At 45.5% G+C, this 25520-nt stretch overlaps 1 protein-coding gene across 5 annotated transcripts in view; it reads left to right on the plus strand.

The window, feature by feature from the left end:
- TMEM94 (transmembrane protein 94) overlaps positions 1-25520 on the plus strand; it is an 81268-nt gene that overhangs the window by 42241 nt on the left and 13507 nt on the right. For 3 of the 5 annotated variants that reach the window (XR_006416990.1, XM_044453952.1, XM_044453955.1), the window contains 17 exons: positions 365-481; positions 1979-2035; positions 3959-4063; positions 5269-5433; positions 6938-7150; positions 8612-8927; positions 10470-10643; positions 12170-12272; positions 13863-14080; positions 15150-15331; positions 16211-16349; positions 19087-19202; positions 20989-21088; positions 21194-21302; positions 23568-23757; positions 24512-24589; positions 25366-25451. Coding sequence is in view for 4 of the 5 variants with exons in the window: in XM_044453952.1 (XP_044309887.1) it covers positions 365-481; positions 1979-2035; positions 3959-4063; positions 5269-5433; positions 6938-7150; positions 8612-8927; positions 10470-10643; positions 12170-12272; positions 13863-14080; positions 15150-15331; positions 16211-16349; positions 19087-19202; positions 20989-21088; positions 21194-21302; positions 23568-23757; positions 24512-24589; positions 25366-25451 (2468 nt within the window). In the remaining variant the exon portion in view is untranslated. The remainder of the gene's footprint in view (positions 1-364; positions 482-1978; positions 2036-3958; positions 4064-5268; positions 5434-6937; positions 7151-8611; positions 8928-10469; positions 10644-12169; positions 12273-13862; positions 14081-15149; positions 15332-16210; positions 16350-19086; positions 19203-20988; positions 21089-21193; positions 21303-23567; positions 23758-24511; positions 24590-25365; positions 25452-25520) is intronic. The other 2 variants (XM_044453953.1, XM_044453956.1) reach the window with 2 other exon arrangements.

Raw genomic sequence — 25520 nt, forward strand, 5'->3', positions numbered from 1 at the left:
AGTCTTTCCTGGTGGCCCTGAAATGCTGCCTTTGGGACCCTAGGATGGCTGGAGCCTCTTACACAGCCAGGTTTATCAGTTCCAGTGTGTTCTGAAAAGATGGCAAGTGTTGTTCACACAGGCACATATTGTCTGTATGTACCTGCTTTCATTTTAGCCCTGCCTCATATACTGTATTTTTTATTGTATGTGTGTTCAGTGGTCCTAAGTGTGGGGCACTTTGTGAAAATCTCAGTGAAGACATATTTGTGAGCAACCCTGTTACTACTGTCAACATCCTCTTTCTTTGGGTTTTGGGGAGGTAATACAACTTCTTCAGCTGTGTGGCGGCTGTACTGAATAGTGAACTGGAATGGCTTAACAGGTCAATGGTGTCTTGCCCATCCTCCCGCTGCTCTTTCCTGTCCTGTGGATTCTTGCTACGGCCTTTGGTGAAGCCCGAGTCTTGGCCCAGATGAGCAAGGCCTCACCCTCTTCCCTGGTAGGTATTCAGCAGTAAGGTGCTGTTGGAAGGGAAGGAAACAAGATGGGCTGGGCAAAGAGAATGCTGGGCCATTGAGTCAGGAGGGGAAGTATCTTTTGTGTCCCAGAGGTACCATAGGCCCACTTTTGCCATTACCTCCATAAAACTGTGGCACTTGGGTCATCTGTGGATATAAATGGAGGCTGGGAGGGGCAGGGAAACAAAACTTGAACAGCAAACCAGTCACACTTCAGGTGTGGGAACTGCAAAATGGGGATGAGAGGAGGACCTGACTGACATGTTGCTAGTTGTGGCTCTTGGCTGTGAAGAGCTCCTGCAAAGGCTTGTCTGGCAGGTGGCTGCTTGGTCGAAGGGCTTGCCTGTCGGTCCCAGCTGGCAGTGGAAACTTGGCTCTAGCTTCTGACAGTTCTGCAAAGGTTTTGCAATGGCTGTCTTAAAATCTCTAAAAGACCCTGGATTTTGTGGGCCTTGTTGCAACTTCAGAATTGGTGAGGCCCAAGAATACCAGGAATCCTGTTTCTCCTGGGTCTGAAGGTTCATTTGTCAATTGATTCTTAGCCCTCCAGCTGATCCTGTTATCTCTCCCTTCACTGTTCTTTCCCTCTTTCTCCTTAACCCCACTTACTTGAGGCAGGCTGGCACGTAAATCTCCGTGTTTTCCTTTTACACTAGGACTACACTTGTTGCTGGCATACTCACTGCCCTTGTGGCTGCCCTCATTTCCCCAGTTGTTTTGATTTTCTGCCTTCCCTGTCCTGCACCCAAGAAACCCTGTCCATACTTTCTCTGTGGTTACATCTAAGATGTGATTCTGCGTCTTTACCTGTTCTTACCCAAATGCTTACTGTGTCTCGGGTCAGTAGTCCCTAGAGTAGCACCCCTCTCTTCTGCAAATCCATTTGCAATGTCATAGATGTGGTACTTTCCTCTGGATTCTTGGATTATGTGTCCTCTTTTGGCACTTTTTAAGCTTTCCCTCCATCCTTAGATTGGATTTAAGTTAGCTGTGCTCCCACTCTGCATGCTTCTGCTCTCTCCATCCCATTTCCTCCCCTCCCCACTTTTTTTTTTTTTTTTGGAATTCATCTTCTCTCCCTAAATTTTCTCTTCAAGCCTACATCTGGGCCACATCTGTAGTTGAGGTTGCTCCCCACACCTAAGCCCATCTTCATGTCTTCTGTTAACCATACTTAATAGAATATGGTGCCTAATTTGTGTCAAAAGATTTTCTTCTACCTTCGTCAGTGTTCCAAATTAACTCCAGCTTTGCCTCCCTGATTCTGTCTCTGTGAGATATGCAGAAAGAGGAAAGGTCCCTTTGGGATTTTAATTCTCAGTTTTCAAGTGAGCACCCGAGGCAGCAATCTCCGTTACGTTCAGGTACAGCAGCGCAAATGTTCCTTTCACTGGTGAAGAAGCATCTTTATGAAAGGATGTTCTTCATTCATCGCTTTCCAGCGCCTTAATAGTAACAGATCTGCTCTCTTGCTGCAGCTGGCTAAGTTCTCAGAGGACACACTGAGCAGCTACACGGAGATGGTTTCTTCCCAGGTAGTATTTTATTAATCAACCTTGTGCCTTGTTCTGTACAATCCTCTGCATCTTTTCTTTGCTTGCTTCCTCATGCTTATTTCTTCTTGCTTGTCGATGGCTGTGCTGTGCAACTCGCTTGCATCCTACATGTCTTTCGTGCATGCAGTTGATGTGAGTGCACTTGGAATACTGTGTACAGTTCTGGTCACTGCATCTCAAGAAGAATATCATAGGGTTGGGAAAAGTGTAGAAACAGGCAACTAAAATAATCAAGGGGCTAAAGAAACTCCCCTTTGGGAAAAGCTTACAACATCTGGAATGGTTTAGTTTAGAAAAAAAGACAAGTAAAAGAAGATATGATAGAGGTGTACAAAATTATGCAGGGTGTGAAGAAAGAAAGTGAATAGGAAGACATTTTTCTTGTAAAACTCAAACCCAGGGTCATCCCATGAAGCTGACTGCTGGGAAATTCAGGAGTCATTAAGGGAAGCATTTATTCACACAATGCATTTTTAAACTGTGGGTCTCACTTCCACAAGATGCAGTGAAGTCTACCAATTTGGATGGCTTTAAAGGGGGATTGGACAAATTCATGGAGGAGAGGGCTATTGATGGCTGCCGGTCCTGGTGGCTATTTGCTGGACTCACGTCAAGTCCGGCTCGGGAGAGCTCATGGGGACCTGGTTGGCGCCAGGTAAACAGAATGCTTTACTGTGGGCAGACAAATCATGGTCTGATTCAGCGGGGCAGTTCTCATGCTCGTATGATGCCTTGCAAAGGGTGTTCGCAGTATTTCCTCTACTTGCAATCCTCTGCAAAGGAAAGGGCGTGTGACTTGACCTTGTGGTTAACCTTGTGGTTACCTGGGTTTAAAAAAAAGCATCAGTTGCCTTTCTTGGTTGAAATAGCTGGCTAAGAAAGGTAATTATCAGAGGTGCTGAGGCAGAATTTTATAACTTACCTTTCAGGGTTGGTGACTGTGTGGCCCTCCAGCAGCAACTTCCATCAGTTTATTACTTATTTATTGAACTGACAGGAAAGTCCTGGTGTTCCCAACCCCAAGCATTCAAAATAGTAACTAGTTTTTAACAAAAACAAAATCCAATATATTTTCTTTTGTGGGTTTGTTCCTTCCCAAATGTTTGAGGGCTGTGACTATTCTATATGTGCAGCTAGACAACTATTCAATCATGTTTTTCTTCTTCCCTCATGGCAGCAAGACATTTTGCTTCAAAAATAAAACAAAACATTGGAAAACCCACTTTATAAAAAGGAAGAAACATCCCATATCATTTACAGGCCATACAGTGACCATCTTGTGCTAGTAGTTTCCTTTTTCTGTTCTGCTAAGTAGAAGGACTAAAGCTACATGCAGAAGGTGAGATTAGATGACATGAGTGATAAACCTAGCCGGAAGTACGTCAGGGCCCTGCTAGATCAGACCAGTAAGGATTGAACCACTTTTGCTTTGTTTGTCACAGGTGAGCAAATTCTATTCCAAATTGCTTCCCAGAGTTGAGCTTAAGACAAAGTCCAGAAATCCACTGATCTCTGTCTGTTTGTAGCATTTATATCCTGCCATTCACCTGTAGGCCTCAAATTTCAACATTTTATGCACCACATTGCAGTGCTTTGGGAACAGTTCACAGTGTAAAATTAAACATTAAAATGATCCCTAAAATGAGCACCTTACAAACCAGATCCTGCACCACATGCCCTTTTCAACATCTGATGCCCCCCCTGCAGGCTTCTTTGTGCACGTGATTCCTCTTTTCCCTACCGAAGGGGCTGCCTTTTTCTGAAGCAGCAAGCACACCCGTAGTCTTGCTGTTACGGAGATGGGTCATGTTTTCAAATTACGTTTAACGGAACTTCTCCTTATCTGTTCTTCCTTGCTTAATGTATGCCTAGTTGTCTAATTTTTGTGGTTTCTTCTGTCAGGAAATGATACGATGTATCTGGAGCCACTTCCTGCATGTCCTGAAGGGCAAGTCTCCAACACTCACCTTCACCTCTAGCTTACTTCACAGCCTGGGATCTGTCACAGTAAGTATGACTGCAAGGAGAGATCCAGGAATGGGCATCCTCATTTTCTGGTCAGTCTGGAGGAACTCCTTGCCCTGGTCCCTTGGCTTCCTTGTTGACAAGAAGTTGCAGGAAAGGTTTGGGCCTCAGCAGTGGAGCACCTGCTGTGCCTGCGGAAGGTTCCTCCTTCCATCGCCAGCATCTCCAAGAAGGGCTAGGAAGGAACCCCGCCCAAAGCCCTGGAGAGCCAGTGCTTCCAGTCAGTGTTGGCAGCACTGGGCTAGATGACCCAAGGGTCTGACTCCATATAAGGCAGCCTCCTGGTTATTTATCATTTATTTATTATATTTATACCCTGCCTTTTTTCCTTTAAAGGAATTCAGGGCAGCTTGCATGATTCTTTTCATCCTCTCGATTTTATCCCCACAACAACAACCCTGTGAGTGGCCCAAAGACACCCAGTTAACTCCATGGCTTAAGTGGGGACTAGAACCCCAATCTCCCAGGTTTCTTTTTCTAAATCCTGTATGAACCTCTGCTAGTTAGATATTCCTAAGCTAGTAGCCTGCGGCGGCATGATATCTCTTATACAGAAGCTCAGATGTCTGTAGCTATGAGCAAGCCCTTCTGACCTGTATGGACTAGATCAACCTGGCAGTAGTACCTGCTGCATAGGAACAGGGCAATAAACCTGACCTTTCTGGCTTTAATTACTGAGTGTAGATCTGGAGTGAGTGTCATGCTCTCTTGGACCCCACAAACATTTGCATTCTTCATGCCTATTACAGACTGCCCTTCTTCAGTGTTCCCCACCTCAGTTCTCAGGACGGGTGGCTTCCAGGAGACTGCTCGTTATGCAGCAGCCTGGAAAGCCCTTGGCAGCAGGTTGTAGAGGCACCCCAAAATCTATATTCTGCCTTCATCTGCCCTGGCTGGCTTTCTACCAACTAGGGGTGCTACTTGCCATGGGTATGTTTCTTAACTTTGAAGTATCTTATGGTGGCACCTGCACATGCGCGTGCCAAAAAGTTGTGGAGATTTGCTCTGTGTTCAGTAGCATGAAGGGATGGGAGGACACTTGGAAAGGGTCTTCTGCCTTTCATTGTGCTTGAAAGCAGTGATGACATGACTGACTTCTGTCTGCCTCACTGATTCAGGCACAGCCTTGCCAATAGATTCTTGTATATCTCTGGGGTGTCGTGGGATGTCTTGGGCCTGTTTTTTAGGTGCTTTGCTGTGTGGATAAGCAAGGAATTCTGTCCTGGCCTAATCCCAGTCCAGAGACGGTTTTGTTCTTTAGTGGCAAGGTGGAGCCTCCTCACAGCAGCCATGAAGACCTGACAGATGAACTTTCCACACGTTCCTTCTGCCACCCAGACATGGACGAAGAGGTGAGAGACAGATGCTTGGGTCCGCAGAGGATGCTTTGAAAAGTCCTCAAATTCTTTCCTCGTTCCCCTCACCCTGTTCCTCCCCATTTTGGTTGCAAGGAAAAGCTTTTTAAATACTACAAGCAATTGCTTCAGTTTCTAGAACTAGAATATATCTTGGGAATACTGTAATACCTGCCTTTTAAAGGTGTGGGATGTGAGGTGTATGAAGAGGAAGAGACACAGAGTGCTCATGGATATTTATTTATTTAAGATATTTGTATGCCGTCCTTTGCGAGAGCCTCAGTAAATATTGTTACCAGAAATCCGAGTTAATACTGTTAGCTTAGTTAATCAGATAAAAAGAGATGGTTGTCTCTGGAACATTTCCTTTTATATCCTTGTAAGCATTACCTGCACTATGGAAACAAAATTTACTGTCTAGTGGGACTTAGGTTAGACCTTAACTGACCCAAGGGAATTCTCTCACATTTGTCACATTCAGTCAGCACAGCAAAGCTAAGAAGATGCTGTTATGATTGTGAGTAGCCATAGCTGTAGTCCAGAATGCAGCCTGTGTCTCCTCATCCGGATGACAGAAATCAGAAACATTACAACAGCCCCTCGTGTTGTGAGCCATCCCCACCCTGTCTCTTCAGGCAGCCATCCCTTAGTGATGCAAGATTGGCATCCTTTAGCTGACTGGTGCTGAACCTCTTTCATCCTCTGGGATGAATTCCAGGTGGTGGGTGGAGAAAAAGGCCTAAGAGTGGAATTAAGGACAAAGGGGTAGCATTTACTCCTACTGCTCATCAAGAGTTTAACCAGGTTTTTTACTCCTCCCAAACACCTGGTTAAACTCTTACAGCCAGTAGGTAAGCCTTAGGAGAGTCCCTTTTCAGCCCTTAGCACAAGGGGAGAAGTGGACAAAAACTAGGAAACCACTAAATGACCATTAGTCAGAGGAAAGGAGTAGGGCCAGGAAGGGGTGTGGCCATCCAGGGAAACCCAGAGCACTGGATTGGACCCCAGGTTAGCTGAATTTGGCCTCTGCTTTAACGACTGTACAGTTCTGTACCCAGGCTTCTGTGATTGCAAGCTTAGGTCACCAAGATATTTTGTATCCTGAAACTGAGCCAAAAGTTCACCCAAAAACTCCAGGTAGTTAACTTGTACCTAGCTAATTTAATGTAACAAATATGAGTGACTTCCTTTGGGACAGCTAAGGTCTAACCAAAGACCCACTGGACAATAAGTTTTGTTCTTCTAGTGTGGGTAAAGTCTGCAAGGATGGAAAAGAAAATGTAAGAAATCTTTGCAGCCAGAGGGTGGGTTGGGAGAAGAAGAGTTAAGAGCTTATTGTTTAAGAGAGCTCTTTCTGGAGCAGGTAGGAGAAAAGTAAGCATCACTTTCTTTTTCACTTGGAAGGTTAAAATGAGTCCTCCATCGCCATGAAGCTCCCCTTCTTGTTTTCGCTCCCTGGTGTTCCTCTGTTAATTCCTTTTCTTCCTATGCTGCTTTATAGCCCCATGAAAGGGATGCCTTGCTCTCAGGACCTTTGTCAGATGCGGTTCGCATCACCAATGAACAAGACAGAGCTGAGTGGTCCACCAGCAACACCCCAAAATCTTCAGATACTCATATTCACAGGAAACCAACCAGCCGCAGCAAGCACCCTTCAGGATCGAATGTGAGCTTCAGCAAGGACATGGAAGATGGAGAAGAGGAGTCTGTTCAGGTCAGTCACATTTCTGTTATGACGTTAACTCTGCCTTTAGTGTATTCATTATTTTGATCAAGTTGTCACTTTTTTACTTTATGGGCTTTTGTAATTCTGGTGAGTGTATACTTCCTTGCCATTTTCTTAGCACAAAAGAAGGCTGCAAATCAAACAAATAAATGATTTCATGCAGCTTTCAGTCTAATTTCAGGCAGTGGGGTGGCAGAAAGAGAAACAGAGACCCGGAAAAGGTTACAGGGAGAGATACCAGGATTCCCATTCTGAGTTCTGATCTTGCACACTATTAGCATACAGTTCCCCACGGATTACCTCTGAGGCATTATGGCACTCAGCAGAAAAATGGTTCCTCATCCCAGAGGTAAGGTACTCAGAAAGCTGAAGATTTCAGGAAGGAAGCTCTTTCCACTTAGGCCAAAGTCAGCAATTTGGACTGTTAAGCAGACCTCAGTAGAGAATACAGGAAGGTAAAAGTTGTGAACTTGAGAGAAGGAGGAAGTAACTCTGTTATAAAAAAAAGAACTTCTCTTCGAAGAACAAGAGCTCTCACTGTTGGCATAAGGAGGGAGCATGGCTTGGAGGGCAGAAGAGCTACTCGGTTGCCAGAGCCCTGTTTGCACCTGGCCACACTGTCAGGCTTAAGATTTGTAGGATGGGGAAGGGAGGAGCAAACACTGAGTAATGCAGCATGGGTTTCTGGTGGAGTCTCCGTGTTGCGATTCTCCAGTGGAGTGGAAGAAGAGGGTGTGGAAAGACAGTTATGAGTATGCTGGAAGGCTGTCAGATTGCTGTTTATGTTGTTGGCAGCCATTATGGCTAATCCGAGCAGTGTAAAAATTGCCTAGCAACATTTAGGCTGCACTTCTTGGTTTCTCTTAATCTACAGCGGCCTTTAAAAGTGACTTTAAAAAATTGGGCCTATGAAGCTAGTGCTTCATGTTCAGCTTCAAGAGTTGAATGAGAGGGCCACACTCATGTTGTATTTGGACTTAGGCTACAGTTGCTGCCAAGGCATGTTTAATAGGCTAGCTGCAAACACAAAAATTAGCAGTCGCTGGTTAATTGTTAGTTTTAAAAACTTAGGAGCCCTAGAAGTGCTTTCTGTCCCGATTTTGTACTTCATATGCCTTTATTTTACAAAAAATGTGACAGCATCAGAACTTTCTAAACTTTAAAGACTGTCAGCCTAATAGAAACAGAGATCATTGGGTTCTTTTAATTCATTTTAACTTGCTGCACTTTCTGCTACCACATTTCCTGACAATTTTCCATAATTGCAAGAGCTAAGAATTTGCTTTTTGCAGTTGAAAGGTATCATTGTTCATGCTTAGGTGAAGGAAATGGTGGCTGGCCCTTTAACTTTTAACACTGCAGCCATTTATCTGTAATCTTGAGCTGTGGTGGAGGAGAACTCCCATGTTCTGGTCAATTGGATCAGGTGTTTCTTTCATGTCGAGCCAGGTCGAAGGAGACAGCGAGGGACTGGCATGTGAGGCCGAAGACTTTGTGTGTGATTACCACCTGGAAATGCTCAGCCTTTCGCAGGACCAGCAGAACCCCTCCTGCATCCAGTTTGACGATTCCAACTGGCAGCTGCATTTAACCTCTTTGAAGCCCCTGGGCTTGAACGTGTTGCTCAACCTGTGCAATGCGAGCGTGACCGAGCGCCTGTGCCGCTTCTCTGACCACCTCTGCAACATCGCCTTGCAGGAGACCCACAATGCTGTGCTGCCTGTTCATGTGCCATGGGGGCTTTGTGAGCTTGCCAGGCTTATTGGTAAGGATGCCAAAGGTTGGCGGGCCATCTGGGAAGCAGGCACTGGGCATTGCACTCTGATTGTACTGAGTGTTAGAAGGCAGTCTCTCAGCTGGCACAAACAGCACGTTCTCATTCTGGCTCTGAGTATTGCTTTGTTGGATCAGATGTCCTGACAGTGGGATGCTGGCATGAGAGCTGCTGCATGCATAATGCAAAAGTGATCCTTCCCTCAGGAGGAAACCTTTTCCCTGGATTTCTTTTGAATTTCTGAATTCTGGAAAAACTAACCCAGAGAATGTGGTCTCTTACTGGACTCTGGGACTCCAGAGGGGCAGAGGGCATGATGCTCATGGGAGACACAGGCAGAGAGGCTGTGCATGACAACAGCACACTTCTTAAACTTAGAACTATGGGCTGTGCAATCTGATTGTCTGACTCAGCTGGCAAGTATTGATTTAGTGCAGTTAGGTGTGAAAAGGCAGCATGGATCTCATTGGCAAGGCACATGGGAATCGTTCGTTGCTGAATCAGTGTCCGACTTGTCTGATGGGATCTTTGAGTCATTTGCTGGTGGCTCCAACACAGTATGGAAGAGAAAGTGCAGCTGTAGAGGTAATCTGTGCAGCCTGCCTGTCTTTCCATAGCTAATCTAATTGCACTAAATCAATGCTGAGTTACTCACACTAACATTCTCCTTAATGTTATTTCAATATTTTTAGCCATCTTTCTGGAGATAAGTCCCTCAAGGTGGCTTGCAGACACAGTGAACCGCAAAACAGCAGACAATGAGTTCTGCTTTAAAGCAGCAGAGTGTACACATCAAAATGGCTAAATCATATAAACAACAACAACAACAAAACCCAAAGGAAGCCTAACAATTTGATAGCCACCCATATAAAACCAGTCTAAAATCAATAGTCCAAAAGTCAATAATGCAATAGCCAGCAACCTCATCCAGCGATGTTGAAAACTTGAAGTATACCAGATGAAATCATCTCAATATACCTCAGTCATAAACTGTATAGGTACAAGAAGCTAGGAGATGGCAGGCAGGCAAAACTGGAGAAACCCAACAGGGAGACTGCTTCCTATGTAATTAAGGGTGATCCCTATTGTCTCCCATGGTTGATTCACACATTCAGCATCTCCAGGGCAGTCGCTTCCAGGGTGGCAGGAGGCCAGACTGGGAAGTGCTGTTTCTGTGAACTGGTTGCTTCCCATCTGTCATGTGTGTAGCTGCTGTGATCTGTGTAATCACTGCAGCACAAGAAAGGGCCTTGGTAACAGCAAATGGTGGAGGCTTTTGCATAGATCCCTATGATGTGGGCAACTGTTCGTATCAAGGGCATCACCCAGCTGTGAAGCAGTGATAATCCCACATGTTTCTGGAGGTGATTGTGTATGGAGTTGTAAGTTGGCCCTCTGTGATTGTGTTTCAGCTGTAAGATATGCAAGAGCACGTAGCACCACCTATTGAGTGGTCTCAATTGCACACTCCTTGGGGTTCCATCTAATTCTTCTTCCAATATCCCCATCCCGTATGACCTTTCCTTCCCCTAGGCTTTACACCTGGTGCCAAAGAGCTTTTCAAACAGGAGAACTACTTGGCCCTTTACCGCCTGCCATCGGATGAGGTGGTGAAAGAGGTGATGCTCGGAAAACTCTCACTCGTCACCAAAAGGAGGCCACCTTTGAGTCATATGATCTGCCTTTTTGTTAAAGACACCACTACCAGTAAGGCTTCTTGACTTGGTGGGCTTCTGACTAGCACACAAATAGAAGTATGACTGCTGCATGCATTCTCTGGGATCTCAGTTGGGTTATAGTAACCTGTCCAATTTATTTATAGTCTGTATGTGCTTCCTGAGGGGAATAGCCATGGACTTGGGGCTGAAGACACTTCTTGGTTACAGAGAAATCAACAATAGGTTGAGGAGATTTGGGGTGGCTACGGGGGGGATGAGTGGATCCAGAACTCCTGTTCTGCAAACTGTCCTCCTGCTGGAAAAAGAGCCAACCCAGTGTCCACCAAGTGAAGGCTCCTAGAAGAGGAGGCATTTCTTAATGGCTGGCTAATGTTACTCAGTGCTGAAGCCCTCAGTTGGAATTTGGGCATTCCTTTGCTTCCTTAAAATTGGTAGTGGTTTTCTTTTTTTCTTTTAGTCTAAAGTGGATCACAAAATCCACTAGTTCAGGATAAAACTAATCAACACAAAAAGAGGACAGTAATAAAACAACCACATCACTTCTCAGAATAAGCAAGAGTAGCTGGTGGTGCCAATGGAAGTGAAGAAAATCCCTTGGCCGACAGAATGTGTCTTACATTGTCAGTGCAGACACTCAGTGGAAGTGGGGTCCTGGCTTGTTCTAGTTGTCTCTTAGAATCAGGATGTTAAGTCTATTGCCAGTATGCAATTTATTTCCAACATTTAAAGCCCTCAAGGACTCAGGCTGAAGAATACCCAGTGTAAAAGTGTAGTATACCATGGTTACACCCCAGCCTAACAAAGACATGGGTGTTTCTGTGTAGATGGGCAAGGGCAGCCAGTGGACTGGAGCAACTGCTCACTTGAGAAAACTACAGCTGGTCTCCCTTGTTTAGAAGCCTGGGAAACTCAATCTGAAATCAGCAGCATATCAGAAGAAGAAAGGACTGGTTTGAGTCTTCTCGCTTGCATTCCTCCTCTCATCCTCACCTGACCACTGCCAGTGAAGGCATTGGTACTGAGAAGAGGCAGCACTCCTGGCGAGGAGCGAGGAGGAAGGCAGTTGACAATTATGACGGGCAGGCAGCGAACTGTTGTGCTCAGGGAGTCTGTTGGGATCCAGGCTTTCTGTAGTTGGCACTCAAGTGGGAAGAGGTCTTGTCTCCATCTGAAAAATGCCCGAGAGAGAGAGCATACAGATGAATTGCATCTCCAGGAGTAGATCTTGCGGTAGTTCTGCCCACTCCACCATCTGCACGCCATCGTAATGACAGACTTTTTGTTTGGTGAGGTATAATAGACTTAATCAGCCTAATAGGAAAAAGACCTAATAATGCCTTGGAAAAATAGAAGGCTGCCTTTGGGCCTCTCCTGACCTCTCCTTCTGTGGTGGCTCATTTAATAGACAAAGGGCTGTTTCTGTTGCCCTCCTCAAGTGTGTTTATCATTATTTGTCATATTGTTAAATGTGCAGAGCTGCCTGTGGAGTGTTAGAATCTGTAAAATAGGCGAGTCTGTCCGCAGGCAGTTTTCAGGCCCCATTTTTTCTCGCAGGCACTGAGCAGATGCTTTCCCATGGGACTGCTGACATCATCCTTGAGGCCTGCACAGACTTCTGGGATGGATCTGACATCTATCCACTATCTGGCTCTGACAGGTAGGTAGCCTTCTCTATACCTGTTCACATCACTGGCTTTCTGAAGTGATTTTCTGGAGAAGTTTCTGCCTGGGGTGTATGCTCAAGGCAATGCTCGTTTCCTCTGAAGATTGACTGCAAGGCAACTGGGAGATCTTCTTGCCCAGGAAGATTTATTTTTTGGAGGTCCACAGACAATGCCTTTTCACATGGTGGCATTGTACAGCTTTCACTGTCCCTGGTACACCCATATGCACTTTTTGTGGCCTGTCAGTCAGTCTTGCAGGGTTTTGTGACATGTTTCAAGGTGCACCATGAAAAGTTGAAATGTTCTCATACAGGACCTGCAGCAAAATGTTATGGTTTTACCATTCCTGCTGACAGTTCAAGCCCTTTAAGCCACGTCCTTTTTCTATTTCACTGTAGTTCCCTTCTCCAGTAGGTTTTCAGTTTACTCCTTACCAATAGTCAGCAATTGTTCTGTGTCCGCTGACCATGCAAGGAAAGATCCTCCTCTTTTATTTTTCCCAGTTGGTCTGGCTCCTGATGCACGTTTTGCATTTCATCCTGAGCCTCTAAGGACTTTGGGACATGCAAAAGAACACCTCTTTTTTTCTATCAAAAAGGAGTTTTGACATCTTTGACAGGTAACTGTCAAACCTCAGAGTCTCTTTATAAAGGGGATTTTGAGAAGGCAATGGGTAGTTTTTGACTTGGACATATGCCTCTGTACACAGAGTTTTGACAGCTAGCTTTTTTGTGCAGTTTAAAAAATAATAATAAAATGTTTTGGTGACCAGAGACAGCCCATCCAAGATGGCATTGGAGCACTTTGCTCATCGATGTCAGAATGTGGATCATATAAGCCAGCTTTCATGGTCTCCCAGGAAGAAAACAATTGAAGAACAAAAAGTGGCATCAAAACTGAAACAGCTCACAGCCGTGGCAGAGAAAGATGAAGCTAGTGCAGGCTGCCTCCGAATGCGGCTTGGGCACTTTGGGGGCAGTTGGTGTTGGTGGTCACCTAGGAACTCCATAGCAAGAGCTGCAAGGGTCTTACTCAGGAACCTTTTGGCCAACTCCCTGCACCCTTGATGGGTGCCATTCATTCATGGTAGGCGTGTCATGAGCAGAGCCAGCTGGAGCCGGGGGTCAGACTAGGTGGCCCGGAAGGCCCCTTCTGACTCGCTTAGTTTCTATGTCTCTATTTGTGGGTATAACAATGCCTGGAATAATCTCTAGGTTGTTGGGGTGGTTTGTTCAAGGGAAACTCGAGGGAAAATGATCTGCGTTCCCAATGCACAACAACCTATCATGGGTAACAGCCCACAATGGATTGTTGCATCATGTGAGCCCAGTCCATGACTCCTGGGGTGTGGTGGGTTGAAAGGGGCCTGCCAGTTCATAAAGTCTGCAAACCATTTGTATGAAAGGAAATATGCTTTGAAGTGTCTAGACAGGAATGAACAGAAGTGTCTTCCACTTCATCCCTGTCTGGTAGGTTCTGTTCCTGAGAACACGACTCCAAGGAGGAGGAGGATTTTTTAGCATGATGTATCCTGAAAAATGGTCTCTCATGGCCTTTGTTCCTGCCTCTTTTCTTGCTCTCAGGAAGAAAGTGTTGGATTTCTACCAGCGTGCCTGCCTTTCTGGTTACTGCTCTGCCTTCTCTTACAAGCCCATGCACTGTGCCTTGTCCTCTCAGCTCAATGGCAAATGTATAGAGCTGGTGCAAGTCCCTGGACAGAGTGCCATCTTCACCTCCTGCGATCTACCAGGGACTACACCCATCAAGCAGAGCAGCCGGAGGAACAGCTGGAGCTCGGATGGTATGTCCCCTGTCTCCCTCCTCCCTTGGGCTCTGCCACAGGCCCTTCTTCGTATACCTCTAGTGCAGTGCTCTTTTGGTTCTTGTTTCTCTGCCATGTGGTGTTGTCCTATTTATTCAGGCTTCCAGTACTTGGGGCACCACATTTTTAAAATATTGTACAGGAGAAACAACAGTATATCAAGAGAAGGTCAAATGTGTAAGCTTTTGAATCAAACAATTACCTAGAGTCTGTTTACAAAATAGCAGTCTATGTGCTACTAAGCTAACCTCAAATTAATTATTCTGTAGTTGTCTAATGGAGGTTTCTCCATTTTCTACACGTTTTTTACTTTACATCATGTGGAAAGGCACCCTGATTGCATGACGATCTTGTTGCATCAGGATTCATTTTCATCTGATTCATGGTCTCACCCTTCTCAACTGAGTTGGCAATTCTGGAAAAATCTTGTTTGTCTCTGTCCTTGACATGTAAGATTCAGACAAGCTGCCACGTCATCAGAAACAGGCTTCATTCGATTGATCCTTTCCTGTCCCTTCTATCTAGCATCGCTACATGTTAGTTTCAGCCAGGCAGGATCCTTGAGTGTTCTTGGACACATCATGAAGGATTCATTTAGGCATCCCCTCCCCGCTGTCACTGGACAGATGTGATACCCTGTCCTCCAAGACCAGTTTCCTAATTCTCTGCTTAACCTGCTTCTTGTCAAAACAGGTGAAAGTACCTGATCATCTGAAACCCATGCCTAGCTTTTGTCAAAAATTGAAAAATATCCTGATATTCCTGTAGGGGTGGATGGGCGCCCTATTGCCTTTTCAATGACTGTTTCCTTAAAACTGATTAGTTTTTTGTTTGTTTGTTTGTTTCCTTTCTTTTCCTGTGTTTGTCCCACACTGTGTGCTTGGGATGCTTGGCTGTGATTGGGCCTGCTGGAATCCTTCCCTCCATGTTGCGGTGCGCCTGTGTCTGCGTGTTCTCCTGTGTCTGTCTCACTGTGCTTGCCTTCCCCTTCCTGTGTTGTCCGCTCTGTCTGCCTCTGTGCACTTGCCTGTTGTTTGTATGCTCAAAGAAGGGATTGGGGAAGTGATGGAGAAGGAGGACTGTATGCAGGCTCTGAGTGGCCAGATCTTCATGGGAATGGTCTCATCCCAATATCAGGCCCGGTCAGATGTTGTTCGTCTCATTGAGGGATTAGTCAATGCCTGCATCCGTTTTGTCTACTTTTCCCTGGAAGATGAGCTCAAAAGCAAGGTAGGCTGACCCTTTGCTTACTATACTATTTCTCAGTGTATTGTAATTAAACTAACCACATTGAAAACACAACCATCTTACACTCCATAGGGCCGGTTAATGCAGATTTCATTTTGATGTGTGTGTAGCATTTTAGAATTTATGAATGAATACTACAATTGTAAGAATGAACTTGAGTTTTTCATCATGGTTGTGTTCAACCCTGAAAATATCTGAAATGGTACAGTTGCTCTCAAAACCTGCTAATGTAATTCTGGAGATGTATTCTAGGCAGGCGTCTCAGTAAATCTACCTCTGGACTGACTTTAATATAATAGTTGGGGTTAGTACAAGTTATATATATTAGGAACTTCACCAAAGTATGTCCAAACATGCATGTGCATGGAAATGGGTATTTCTTGATCTGCTCATGCAACATCTTGTTTCCTGGGGTTGAAACTACAAAGCATTCCATCCAAGCATGTACAGAAAACCCACCTGACTGTGAACTAGAAGAGAGTTTCCAGTCCTTATGACTAGGAAGCAAAATTAGAAATCCATAGATAATATGTATGAAAGTCCCATGTGGCAGAGAGGTATATCTGATGATTTGTGCCATTAGGCTAGGATGGGTAAATGACTCCTTGTTTCATGTATCCTCTGCTTTGGCTGCACCACCATGGTGCCTCTTCCCAAACATCCAGATACTACAACCAAACCAAACTGAGAAGACTGTATGTTTCTGGGAAATGCATAGTTCTTAGTGTGTCTTTGTCAGCTTTTTGATCAGAGTGGCAAATGCTTTGTACAATGTGTTCCTAAAGATAAATCTAGACATGTAGAGAGTCCAGAGCTTTAACAATCTCTCTAAATAAAGCCTCATCCCTTGCTTTGCTGTAGGTGTTTGCTGAGAAAATGGGCCTTGAGACGGGCTGGAACTGCCACATATCCCTTACACCCAATGGAGATGTGCCTGGTTCTGAAATCCCTCCCTCCAGCCCCAGTCACGCGGGCTCCTTGCGCGATGACCTTCACCAGGGTGAGGGGGAGTGCTGGCTGCAGTGGCGGTGCCTGACGAACTGATTTATGCGCGTCTGCTTGATGTACACTAAGCAAGGCAGGGGCCCTTGTTAGCGAAGGGCCAGTCCTTAGGATAGTTATTCCAAGGGACAATTCCACTTTGCTTGAATGGGTTCTCAGCACCAACTGTGTAAAAGCCAGGCAGGTAACCAAGGTGGGTTCTGTTCAGAGAGTGGCTTCTCTTCGTGAGATGTAGAGAAGTGTGTGGGCTTGTGATTCCTCAGTTGCAATAGTTTGTGGGTGTGTTACACTAAGTCATCATCCTCAAGGATCTTGCAGTTTCTTTTTAGAGTGAAGAAAATGAGCTATCACATTAAATCATGCTAAAAACAGCATGTATTTTCATAGCTGTGCTAAACCAGAAGCTCCACCTTTCAGTTATGTGATTTAATGTAAGGGAAGGCAGAGGGGTAAAGACCCTAGAAAAGGGGGAAAATGTGTAAAGGAGCCAGTCTTAATCCCTCAGAGAATTCAGAAACTGAAGCCTTGGTTTAAAGCTCCAATAATTAATATTTTGGTGATTTGTTTTCTTTAGGTATGAATTTGGGTATAGATCATTGGATAGTTTGGGTTAAATCTGCTTGAAACATACCTATGTTTATAGAGTATGTTGTGTTGAGAGTTTCTTTTTGGTGGCTTGGAGAGCCAGGTCCATTTTGCTAGGTTTGCTTAGTTGAAACTTTTGAGACTTTCTCTAAAATGAAACCTCCTGGAGACACTTAATTAATCTTCATAGCCATTTCTCCATTTGACCCCTAATCAGAATTCAAGCCAGCTCTGCTTTCAGAGCATCATAAACAAAAACACATTGGCAGTATTTGTTTGTGTTATATTGCTGCAGTTAAAGTGGATTCTGCACTTGCTTGCCAATTGGTTCGTTGTATGTCAGATTGCCACTTTTTTCAGGAAAGTGGTCATGTACTCTGAGAGGGAGGCATGTTTCCAGTGAAATTCTTCCTAGCATTGGAGGTTTAGTGATGGGGAAAACTTTGACTGCTTAGCTAAGTTTAGGTTGCTATGTAAAAGTATGAAATCCAGGACACCAAGGTTGCATCCTCCAATATGCTACCTATTCCACACACAGGGCTAACTGAGCAGGCGACTGTAAGGAGTTTCAATGAGTGGATAAGATGGTGGAATAGGGAGGAAGGCTTCAGGTTTTTTAGGCACTGGGGAACATTTTTGGGTGAGACAGACCTATGTAAGTAGGCAAGGCTTCACTTGATCCAAAATGGAACCAGACTGCTACTGCTAAACCTGAAAAAAGTGACAGGGCAGGTTTTCAACTGAACCCAGGGGAAAGTCAACAGGAGATGAGAAGTAGTCAGTTTGGATTGAATTGTCCCGAGAGGATAAAGATGAAAACGTTTCTGATAGCCCAGATGTAGAAGGGAAGGGAATAGACCATGAGCATATAGTGAGTCATAATAGCCAGTCAAAGAGGCCTAAGTGCCAAAACAAAGGTTGCCAAGCCAGAGATGTCTGGGGAGGAACGCTGTGTCTAGGTGGTTCTGTGCAAATGCTAGAAGTCCTTGAGCCAAAATTTAAGAGCTGAGGATCCTTGTCTTAAAGGTGAACCTAGATGCAGTGGGCATTACAGAAATCTGCTGGAGTGGGGAGAACAAGTGGGTATAGCCATCTTGGGATGTAAACTCTGTTGGAAGGATCAAGAAAGACATACTGAAGAGGTGTTGATCTGTATGTCAAAGAGGGCCTGGCATATGAGGAAACCTAAGAAGTGCAGACTCCTCCACAGAAGCAGTGTGTGTGACAATACTTGGCTCCAAAATGAATTTAGTGCATGTTGTTCCCCAGACCAGAATGCTCAGGGTGATCTTGAGGTGGAAAATGAAATCAAGAAGACCTCAAAATGAGGAACTGTTGTCATAATGCGTGACTATCTATCCCAGCATTGACTGAGTAAATGCAAGTTCCTGTTTTCACAAAGGTTATTTATCAATTCCATAAATGACTGTGCCCTAGATCAATCGTTCGTGGATCTAACCAGTGAGGAGGCAATCGTGGATTTGATCCTTGGTAGGGTTACTCAGGACCTAGTAGGAAATATACATGTTGTGGAACCAGTTGGAAACAGTGACCACAGTGCGCTCAGGTTTAGTATCTGTTTGAGTGGAAGATCCCCAAAGAGGTCCAGTGCAGTGACATTTGGCTTAAAAGGAGAAAGGCCTCTCTAAAATGAGAGACTAGTAAAAAGGAGAGTCAAGAGGTTTAGCTAAAGCTGTTATTGTGCAGTCCTCTTGCCTCACCCATGGAGAGAGAGAGAGAGATCTAAAATAAGCAGCTAAGCCCTGTCTTTTGATTGGAGCTAGGAGCCCTCCATCAGGAAGCACTTTTGATTTTAAATATTTCCACACAAAAATTGTTCTCTTTTGCAGGCTTTATGAGTCAGGAGAAAGGAGGCAAAAGGGCAGAGATCTAACTAAAGGCTCAGTTCAGTCTGAGCTGATGCCTCTGACACTGGATGGATGAGTCATTTAACCACCTTTTATTTTAGAAGAAAATTGAGTGGGATCTGCTCGCTGACAGAAGTGGAGTTTTTGTTTCTAGGCTGCTGCAGTGCCATGTGCGAGGGTTGTGGGTGGGTGCCTTATGCCAGTCGTTTGTTGCTCAGAGCGGAGCTGCCTAGGTGAAGTTTGCGTGTTCTTTAATGCTGCTGTTCTCCCTGTCCCCACCAGTCTCTCGAGATGATGCGGAGGGCCTTCTGCTGATGGAGGAGGAGGGACACTCAGACCTCATTAGCTTTCAGCCAACAGACAGCGACATCCCCAGCTTCTTGGAGGATTGCAATAGGGTGAGACTGATATTTTAGCCCAGGTTCAGAACCACAGCACTTAAAATGTCTCCCACCCACCCCACCTTGGTGCGGAAAGCGTGTGGCTAGTCAGGAAGCTCCTTCTAGCCATGCACTGGAGTCCTGTGATGATCAGCTTCTGAGACACTCCAAAGCCTTTTTGTTGTGTGCGCCTTGATGTGTCTGCTCAGAAGTAAGTACCATTTAGTTTAACAGGACTTACTCCTAGGTAAGTGCATATAAGATTGCAGCATCCATCTTACAGTTGGCGCTCTCAGATAATCCCAGATGGATTAAGCGTCTGTAATGCGAGGCCCCAGTCCATCGCGCCATCTTTTATTTTTTCAAAACATGCAAGGAAAAGGTGTTCAGGATTGTCCATTTCAGAGGAGCCAAGAGGACACCCAGCACACAGGATGCCGTAAGCTCAGGCAAGCAAGCTGCGGCGACATACTATAGAGGATGCTTTTCAAAACAGCAATTTATTTCTGACTTCAGTTGAGGATGACCCTGTTATCATTGTCTTGGAAACGAAATCTCCAGTTGGGCCGTTGATTAAAATACCCCCGCCACCCACTTCCTGCCTACTTTCACACAACATGCATATACTGTGCATAGAAGTAATGATGAAATCACCACCTTTTCTGGGATCATTCTCTCTCTCTCTTCCCATTTGAATGCTTTTAATCTTCACATGTTTTTATTTTACATCAAAACTCAGTAAAGGGGAAAAGAGTTAAAAAAATACATCCCCAAGAAAGAAAACATGAAATAGAAAATAATTTCCTCTTTTGAAAGCTTTTATTGAAAATACCTAACCATTCCTTGCAATAAAATGAAAGATAACACAGTTTAAACTTTGTGAAATGTTATTGATTAGTATAGAGAGAGGGGCTCAAGCCATTCCTGATGCTTCAGAAATGGAAGTAGGACCTTGAGCCCATGTATAGCAGAAGAGGAGTGACAGGGTGATCTTGGAGGAAGAAGGCAGATTGCATCCTGACCTCCATAGATGACTCCTTTGCAGTATCCAGTTTCACCCTTCACTGCCAGCCCCCTCCAGTTCTCTCTCTTGCCTGAATATATTTCTCTCTCAGTGCTCAAGATTCACCAAGATTCCTACACTATAAGGACACTGCTGAGTGACCATGTACAGCAACCTTCAGCCCATTGTAAATATAACTAACTCCCACCACCTTCCGTAGGTCTCACGTTCTAGTAAAGTATGTTTAGTACTGCAGGCTTAAATTTATTTGTTTTTCCAGTATATTTGGTAAATTGTTCGCTACCATTTGTAGTTTATTCAAGGGAAACTGACTCTGCTTCTCATTTTGGATCAGAGAAGCTCTTGATCATGGGTAATCAGTATTATGCACTGTATTTTGAGGTGTGTTAACTAGTATGCTATTTAGAAAGGGATTTTGGCCTTAGTCCAGTTTTGCTCTCCACAGCAATTCTCAGACTTGTGATGTTCAGAGTTTGCCACACTGCTGGCTCTGTGACAGGTGGGAAGGGCAGTCAGTGGCTTATTTGGACTGACTAGGAGTGAGTCAGTGGCTGCTAGCAACTTAATATTTTCTGACAAGAGTCATTTTCTATTTTTTCCTGCCATAGCTCAGTTCATCCAACAAAGGACAGGGGCTAAATGTTACAGCGATCTCATTGTTCTTCATGATCTCTGCATCTACAGGGAATGCGGCTTTAGGAGAACAAACTTTCCTAACAACTTTGACTCAAGTCAGCAGTGTCTCCAACTTGTTTCAATTACCTTCTCCTTTCACTTCAGGCCAAACTTCCACGGGGAATCCACCAGGTGAGGCCCCACCTGCAGAACATTGACAACGTGCCTTTGCTCGTTCCTCTGTTTACAGATTGCACCCCAGAAAGTAAGTGAGGGTGAGGCGCCTGGATTGGTTGCTGCCTCAGCGGGGTGGCCCTGCGGAGCACTAGAGCTGTTCCACGTGCAAGTCCTTTCTCCGGTTCTCTTGCAGCCATGTGTGAAATGATCAAGATCATGCAGGAGTATGGCGAGGTCACGTGCTGCCTGGGCAGCTCTGCCAACTTGCGCAACAACTGCCTGTTCCTTCAGAGTGACATCAGGTGAGGGCCCCCGGGAGGACACAGGCTCGGAGTCTCCTGCCCTGAGGCTGTCCTCTTCACATGTGCCACCTTCCGTTTCTGCCTCTGCTTCCGTGATGGACTCAGTGTCAGCGGCTTTTCGCTGCTGCCTGCACATGCAGAACTCAAGTGAACCTCAACCGCTTCTGGATTCTTTTGCTTTGCTTTGCCTTGAATGTGCACCTTGTGCCATAGAAAAATGCCGCTGTCAGGTAACTCTTGGCATGTGGCGAGGGATGTGTGGCAAAGGCCACATTTGGAAAGATATACTGTGCACTGAGGTGGACAATTTGTAGCCTTCCAGATGTTTTGGCCTACGATTTCTATCAGCCCTAACTAGCCAGAGCAAAGGTGAGGCATGATTCTGTACAGCAACCTTTTTTTACGATGTTTTATAATGTGCTGTTTTAGATTGTATTTTTAATGGATTGTTGTAAACCACATAGAGAGCTTTGGCTATTGGATCATGTAAACATTAAAATAACAATAATAGCAATAATCATAAATCTGGGATTGTAGGCCAAACCATGTGAACAGACCCAACCCTTGCCCAGCCTTGCTCCACCTGCAACTGATTTGCACTTCTCTTGCTCAGTAGTGTTGGGCTCACTCTTGGTTGCCTGGTCCAGACTCCTGATGTGACATGAGAGACCCTTCCTCCCTGCTGGTAGTCCCTCTGCCTCTTAAATGCTGGCAAAGCAGAACTGTGGGGAAAGCAGTGAGGAAAGCAGGTCACAGCAGCTGGGGGAATCAATTTAGATAAAGGCCAAGAAATCCATTGCAAGCCCTTGAGCTATTACTGCTTTGTTCATCCATCCATCTAGTTCTGTTGAAAGCACCTTATGAAAATCAAAGGCCTTGAAAGGAACAGCACAGGGTTTGTTAGGAAGCTTAATTTTCTGGGAATCATTTTGTTGGCAGGGAGGCTGGTAGCTTGGCCCGGTTTTGGACTTGTCTGCTTACATGAAGGATTCAGAGGTGCTCCTGCTGCCGCTTGCTGTACCTTGGCTCTGCCTTGCTTCCCCAGCCCAGCTGGTAAAATGCAGAGGATCCCATACTGGGCACAGCCTCCTGTTTGCCCTGTAAGCAGCAGCAAACACACCTCACTGCCATTCTCAGTTAAGCCCCTCCTTATGCAACCCTTCCGGCTGCTTTTTGAGCACAGAGCAGTTCGCAACATGAGCTTTGGAGAGGTTGGTTGTGTTGTAGGAGCATCTGCTAAGAAAGCATCTTTCAGGCATCAGCTGTGAGGCCCAGGCAGCAGTCTGCACAGTCTGACTGTGCAGGCTCACTTGGGGTAAGTGCCGTTGAACACGGTGGAAGTAAAATGCGCCTGACCACTGAGTAAGTGCGCTCCACAGCCGTAGCCCGATGTTTAACTGTTTGTAGTGTTTTATCTGGTTCCAGCTTCTTTGATCCATTGATATTTGTGCTCCACATTGTCTTTAAATTGCCACAAGCGAATTATTTTGGAAAGGCATGGTATAAATATCTCAATTAATAAGGGTGAACTGCAGTGCCTGGCACTGTTGATGGTAGCTCAGCAGTAGAGCAGGTGCTTTGCAGGCAGAAGGTGCCAGATTCAATTCCTGGCTTCTCCAGTTAAAACCAGGAGGGGAACCCTGGAAACCCTCAGCCATTCAGTGTCAGCAGTGCTGGGCTAGCTGGACCAATGGCTGATTTGGTGTAAGGCAGCTTTCTAGGTGGGGCTGAGTTTTACTTCTGGTGGGAGTTGCTTGTTAGGTTTTTGTTATGACCCGTGGTCAGAATTTCGCTGTTCAGGCTGATCACGCCTGCTTGTCTGGCGGAGGAGGGGAAGCACTGCTTTTTCCACCCAGCAGCAGGAAGCTGAGCTGGCTGCCTTGCTGTGGACGGCCAGGAAGTCTGAGAACAGAAGAAGAGCCCTTCTGGGTCAGACCAAAGGCCCATCCTAGCCCAGCATCCTGCCAGCCAGAGGCCTCTGGGGAGCACTTGCGCAGGACACATGCAGTCTGATCCCGCTGTTGATTCTCAGGGACTGGTAGTGAGAGGCTTGTAACCCCTGCTCCTGGAGGGGTTTTACAGCCATTGTGGCCAGTAGCTATCAATAACCTTGTCCTGGTCTAGCTAGCATGTAATCCTTAAGTTTTTTTTTTTTTTTTTACTTAAAAAAAGCTTTAGATCAGTGTTGTGTTCCCATAGCGTTTGATTGGCATACAAAATTCCCCACTATGTTTTCATCTAACCTGTGTGCTATTGCCTGTGCAGCATCGCCCTAGATCCACTTTATCCATCCCGCTGCTCCTGGGAGACATTTGGTTATGCCACCAGCACGAATATGACCTGTATCACTGACGAGCTCACGCCCCTGCAGCTGTCCGGCCAGTTAAACAGCTTGTCCTGCTCCCTGTCTATTTTTCCTGAAGAAACCCTTGGAATCATCAGACTGATAGAGCAGGTGAGTCTTGTTTCCTTGGAGTTGTAGCAGACGCAGTTGTGACATCATCTGTTCCAGTTGTTGTACTTTAGCACAGCTTGTAGCTTCTAGATTAAAGCTTTAGTAAAAGGAAGAAAAATATCTTAATTCAGCTTAGTCTGGGTTAATCTCCAAGAGTGCTTTCTCTTTCTACTAATATCCAAAAGGGCTCTGTGTCTAACTTGATACACAGCACATTCTTATTTATTCTTCTGGGTGTGAGCAAGGATTTGGCATGCTAGAATGACATTTTGAAAACCTAACGGAAACACTTAATTTTAAAAGGGTGGTTAGGGGCACAGGACTGAGACTCAGGCGACCTGGGTTTAGTCTCCACTCAGCCGTGGTGTCAATTGGGTGACTTTGGGCCAGTCACAGGCACTCAGTCCAACCTACCCCACAGGGTTGATGTTGTAGGGATAGGGGTGCGAAGAGCAGGAGGAGAATGGTGTCAGGCACTTTGAGTCATTTTAATGAAAAAGATTGGATATCAGTCCAATAGATAGCTGGGGAGGGGGTGGGTAGACAGACAGACAGACAGATGTGAGTTAATTTACTGCACTCTTCTTCAAACCAGTCTTGATTATTCAGTCTGTGCCCTGAAGTGTTCCTATTAATAGTGGCACCTTTCTGTTTCCTCTTCTTTATGCAGCAACTCCTGCATGGTGTGAGTTTTCAGGCTGCCTGTTTGCTCATACCTTATATACCACCCGAATAATGTGCACCTTCTCTTTAGGCCCGGCATGCAACATACGGTATCCGCAAGTGCTTCCTCTTCCTTCTCCAGTGTCAGTTGGCTCTGGTCATCATCCAGGTGAGCTTTTCTAAACGCTGTTAGGGAGTGCAGAGGGCAACTTGGAAGCAGGGAGGGACCCGCGTGATGAGAACAGGCCCAAACAATAGGGCATCTTTACTGGCAGCATTCATCATCACTTCGCTGTGGCAGGTAAAGATCCAAGATTTTTGAATTGTATTCTAAGCTTATAGTCCTCAGATTCTGCATTTGTAATCATGTGTACGTGGAAGACAAAATGTGCAAGCTCTCCTAATTTTCTTATGATTTTCAAGATCAAGAGCCTCCAGAGTCTGGATTTTCTAAAGGTGGATCTGAGGCTACGTATGGGATGTAGAGGGCCTTTTTAGGGGCAAGGGGGTGTGGAGTCAGAGTTGAGTAACTCTGCAATGTGCGAACAGGGAACTCTGCTAGAAGCAAATATCAGACCTGTTCAGCATTTAGAAGCTGCCGGCAAAAGTGATCCTCGGGCTGTTCTTTTTCCTAGCAGAGATCCTTCTCATGTGTTTCACGACAGAGCCTGCAATATTCCTGTAAAAATAAGTCAGTAAATAGCAATATTTCTTTTCTCTCCAAAAACGAAATGAAATGGCAAGCACATTTTGAATGTCGCCACAGTTTCTGAGTCAATCAGTGCAGGATTTGCTGCCATGCCATGCACGCCGGGTCAGTGGCCCGCCCTCCTCGGCCTGGGCTCCTTCTCTGCCTGTCTCCACAAGACGGCTGGGTGGGCTTGCGAGGGCTCCCTCCTGGGGCCTCCGTTCTGTTGCTGATCAAGCCCTTTGCTGTTTTCTCAGTTCCTCTCTTGCCTGGTGCAGCTGCCCCCCATTCTCAGCACCACGGACATTTTGTGGCTCTCCTGCTTCTGCTACCCATTGCTAAGGTAAGTTCCTTGCAGTGGTCCATCAGCTTGTTCCTCCTTCAGGACAGCTCAGAGGAGATTGGGTCCCTT

This window comes from Varanus komodoensis, unplaced genomic scaffold (genome assembly GCF_004798865.1).
Source record: "Varanus komodoensis strain SLA01 unplaced genomic scaffold, ASM479886v1 scaffold7_1, whole genome shotgun sequence".
NCBI classification, from domain to species: Eukaryota; Metazoa; Chordata; class Lepidosauria; order Squamata; family Varanidae; genus Varanus; species Varanus komodoensis.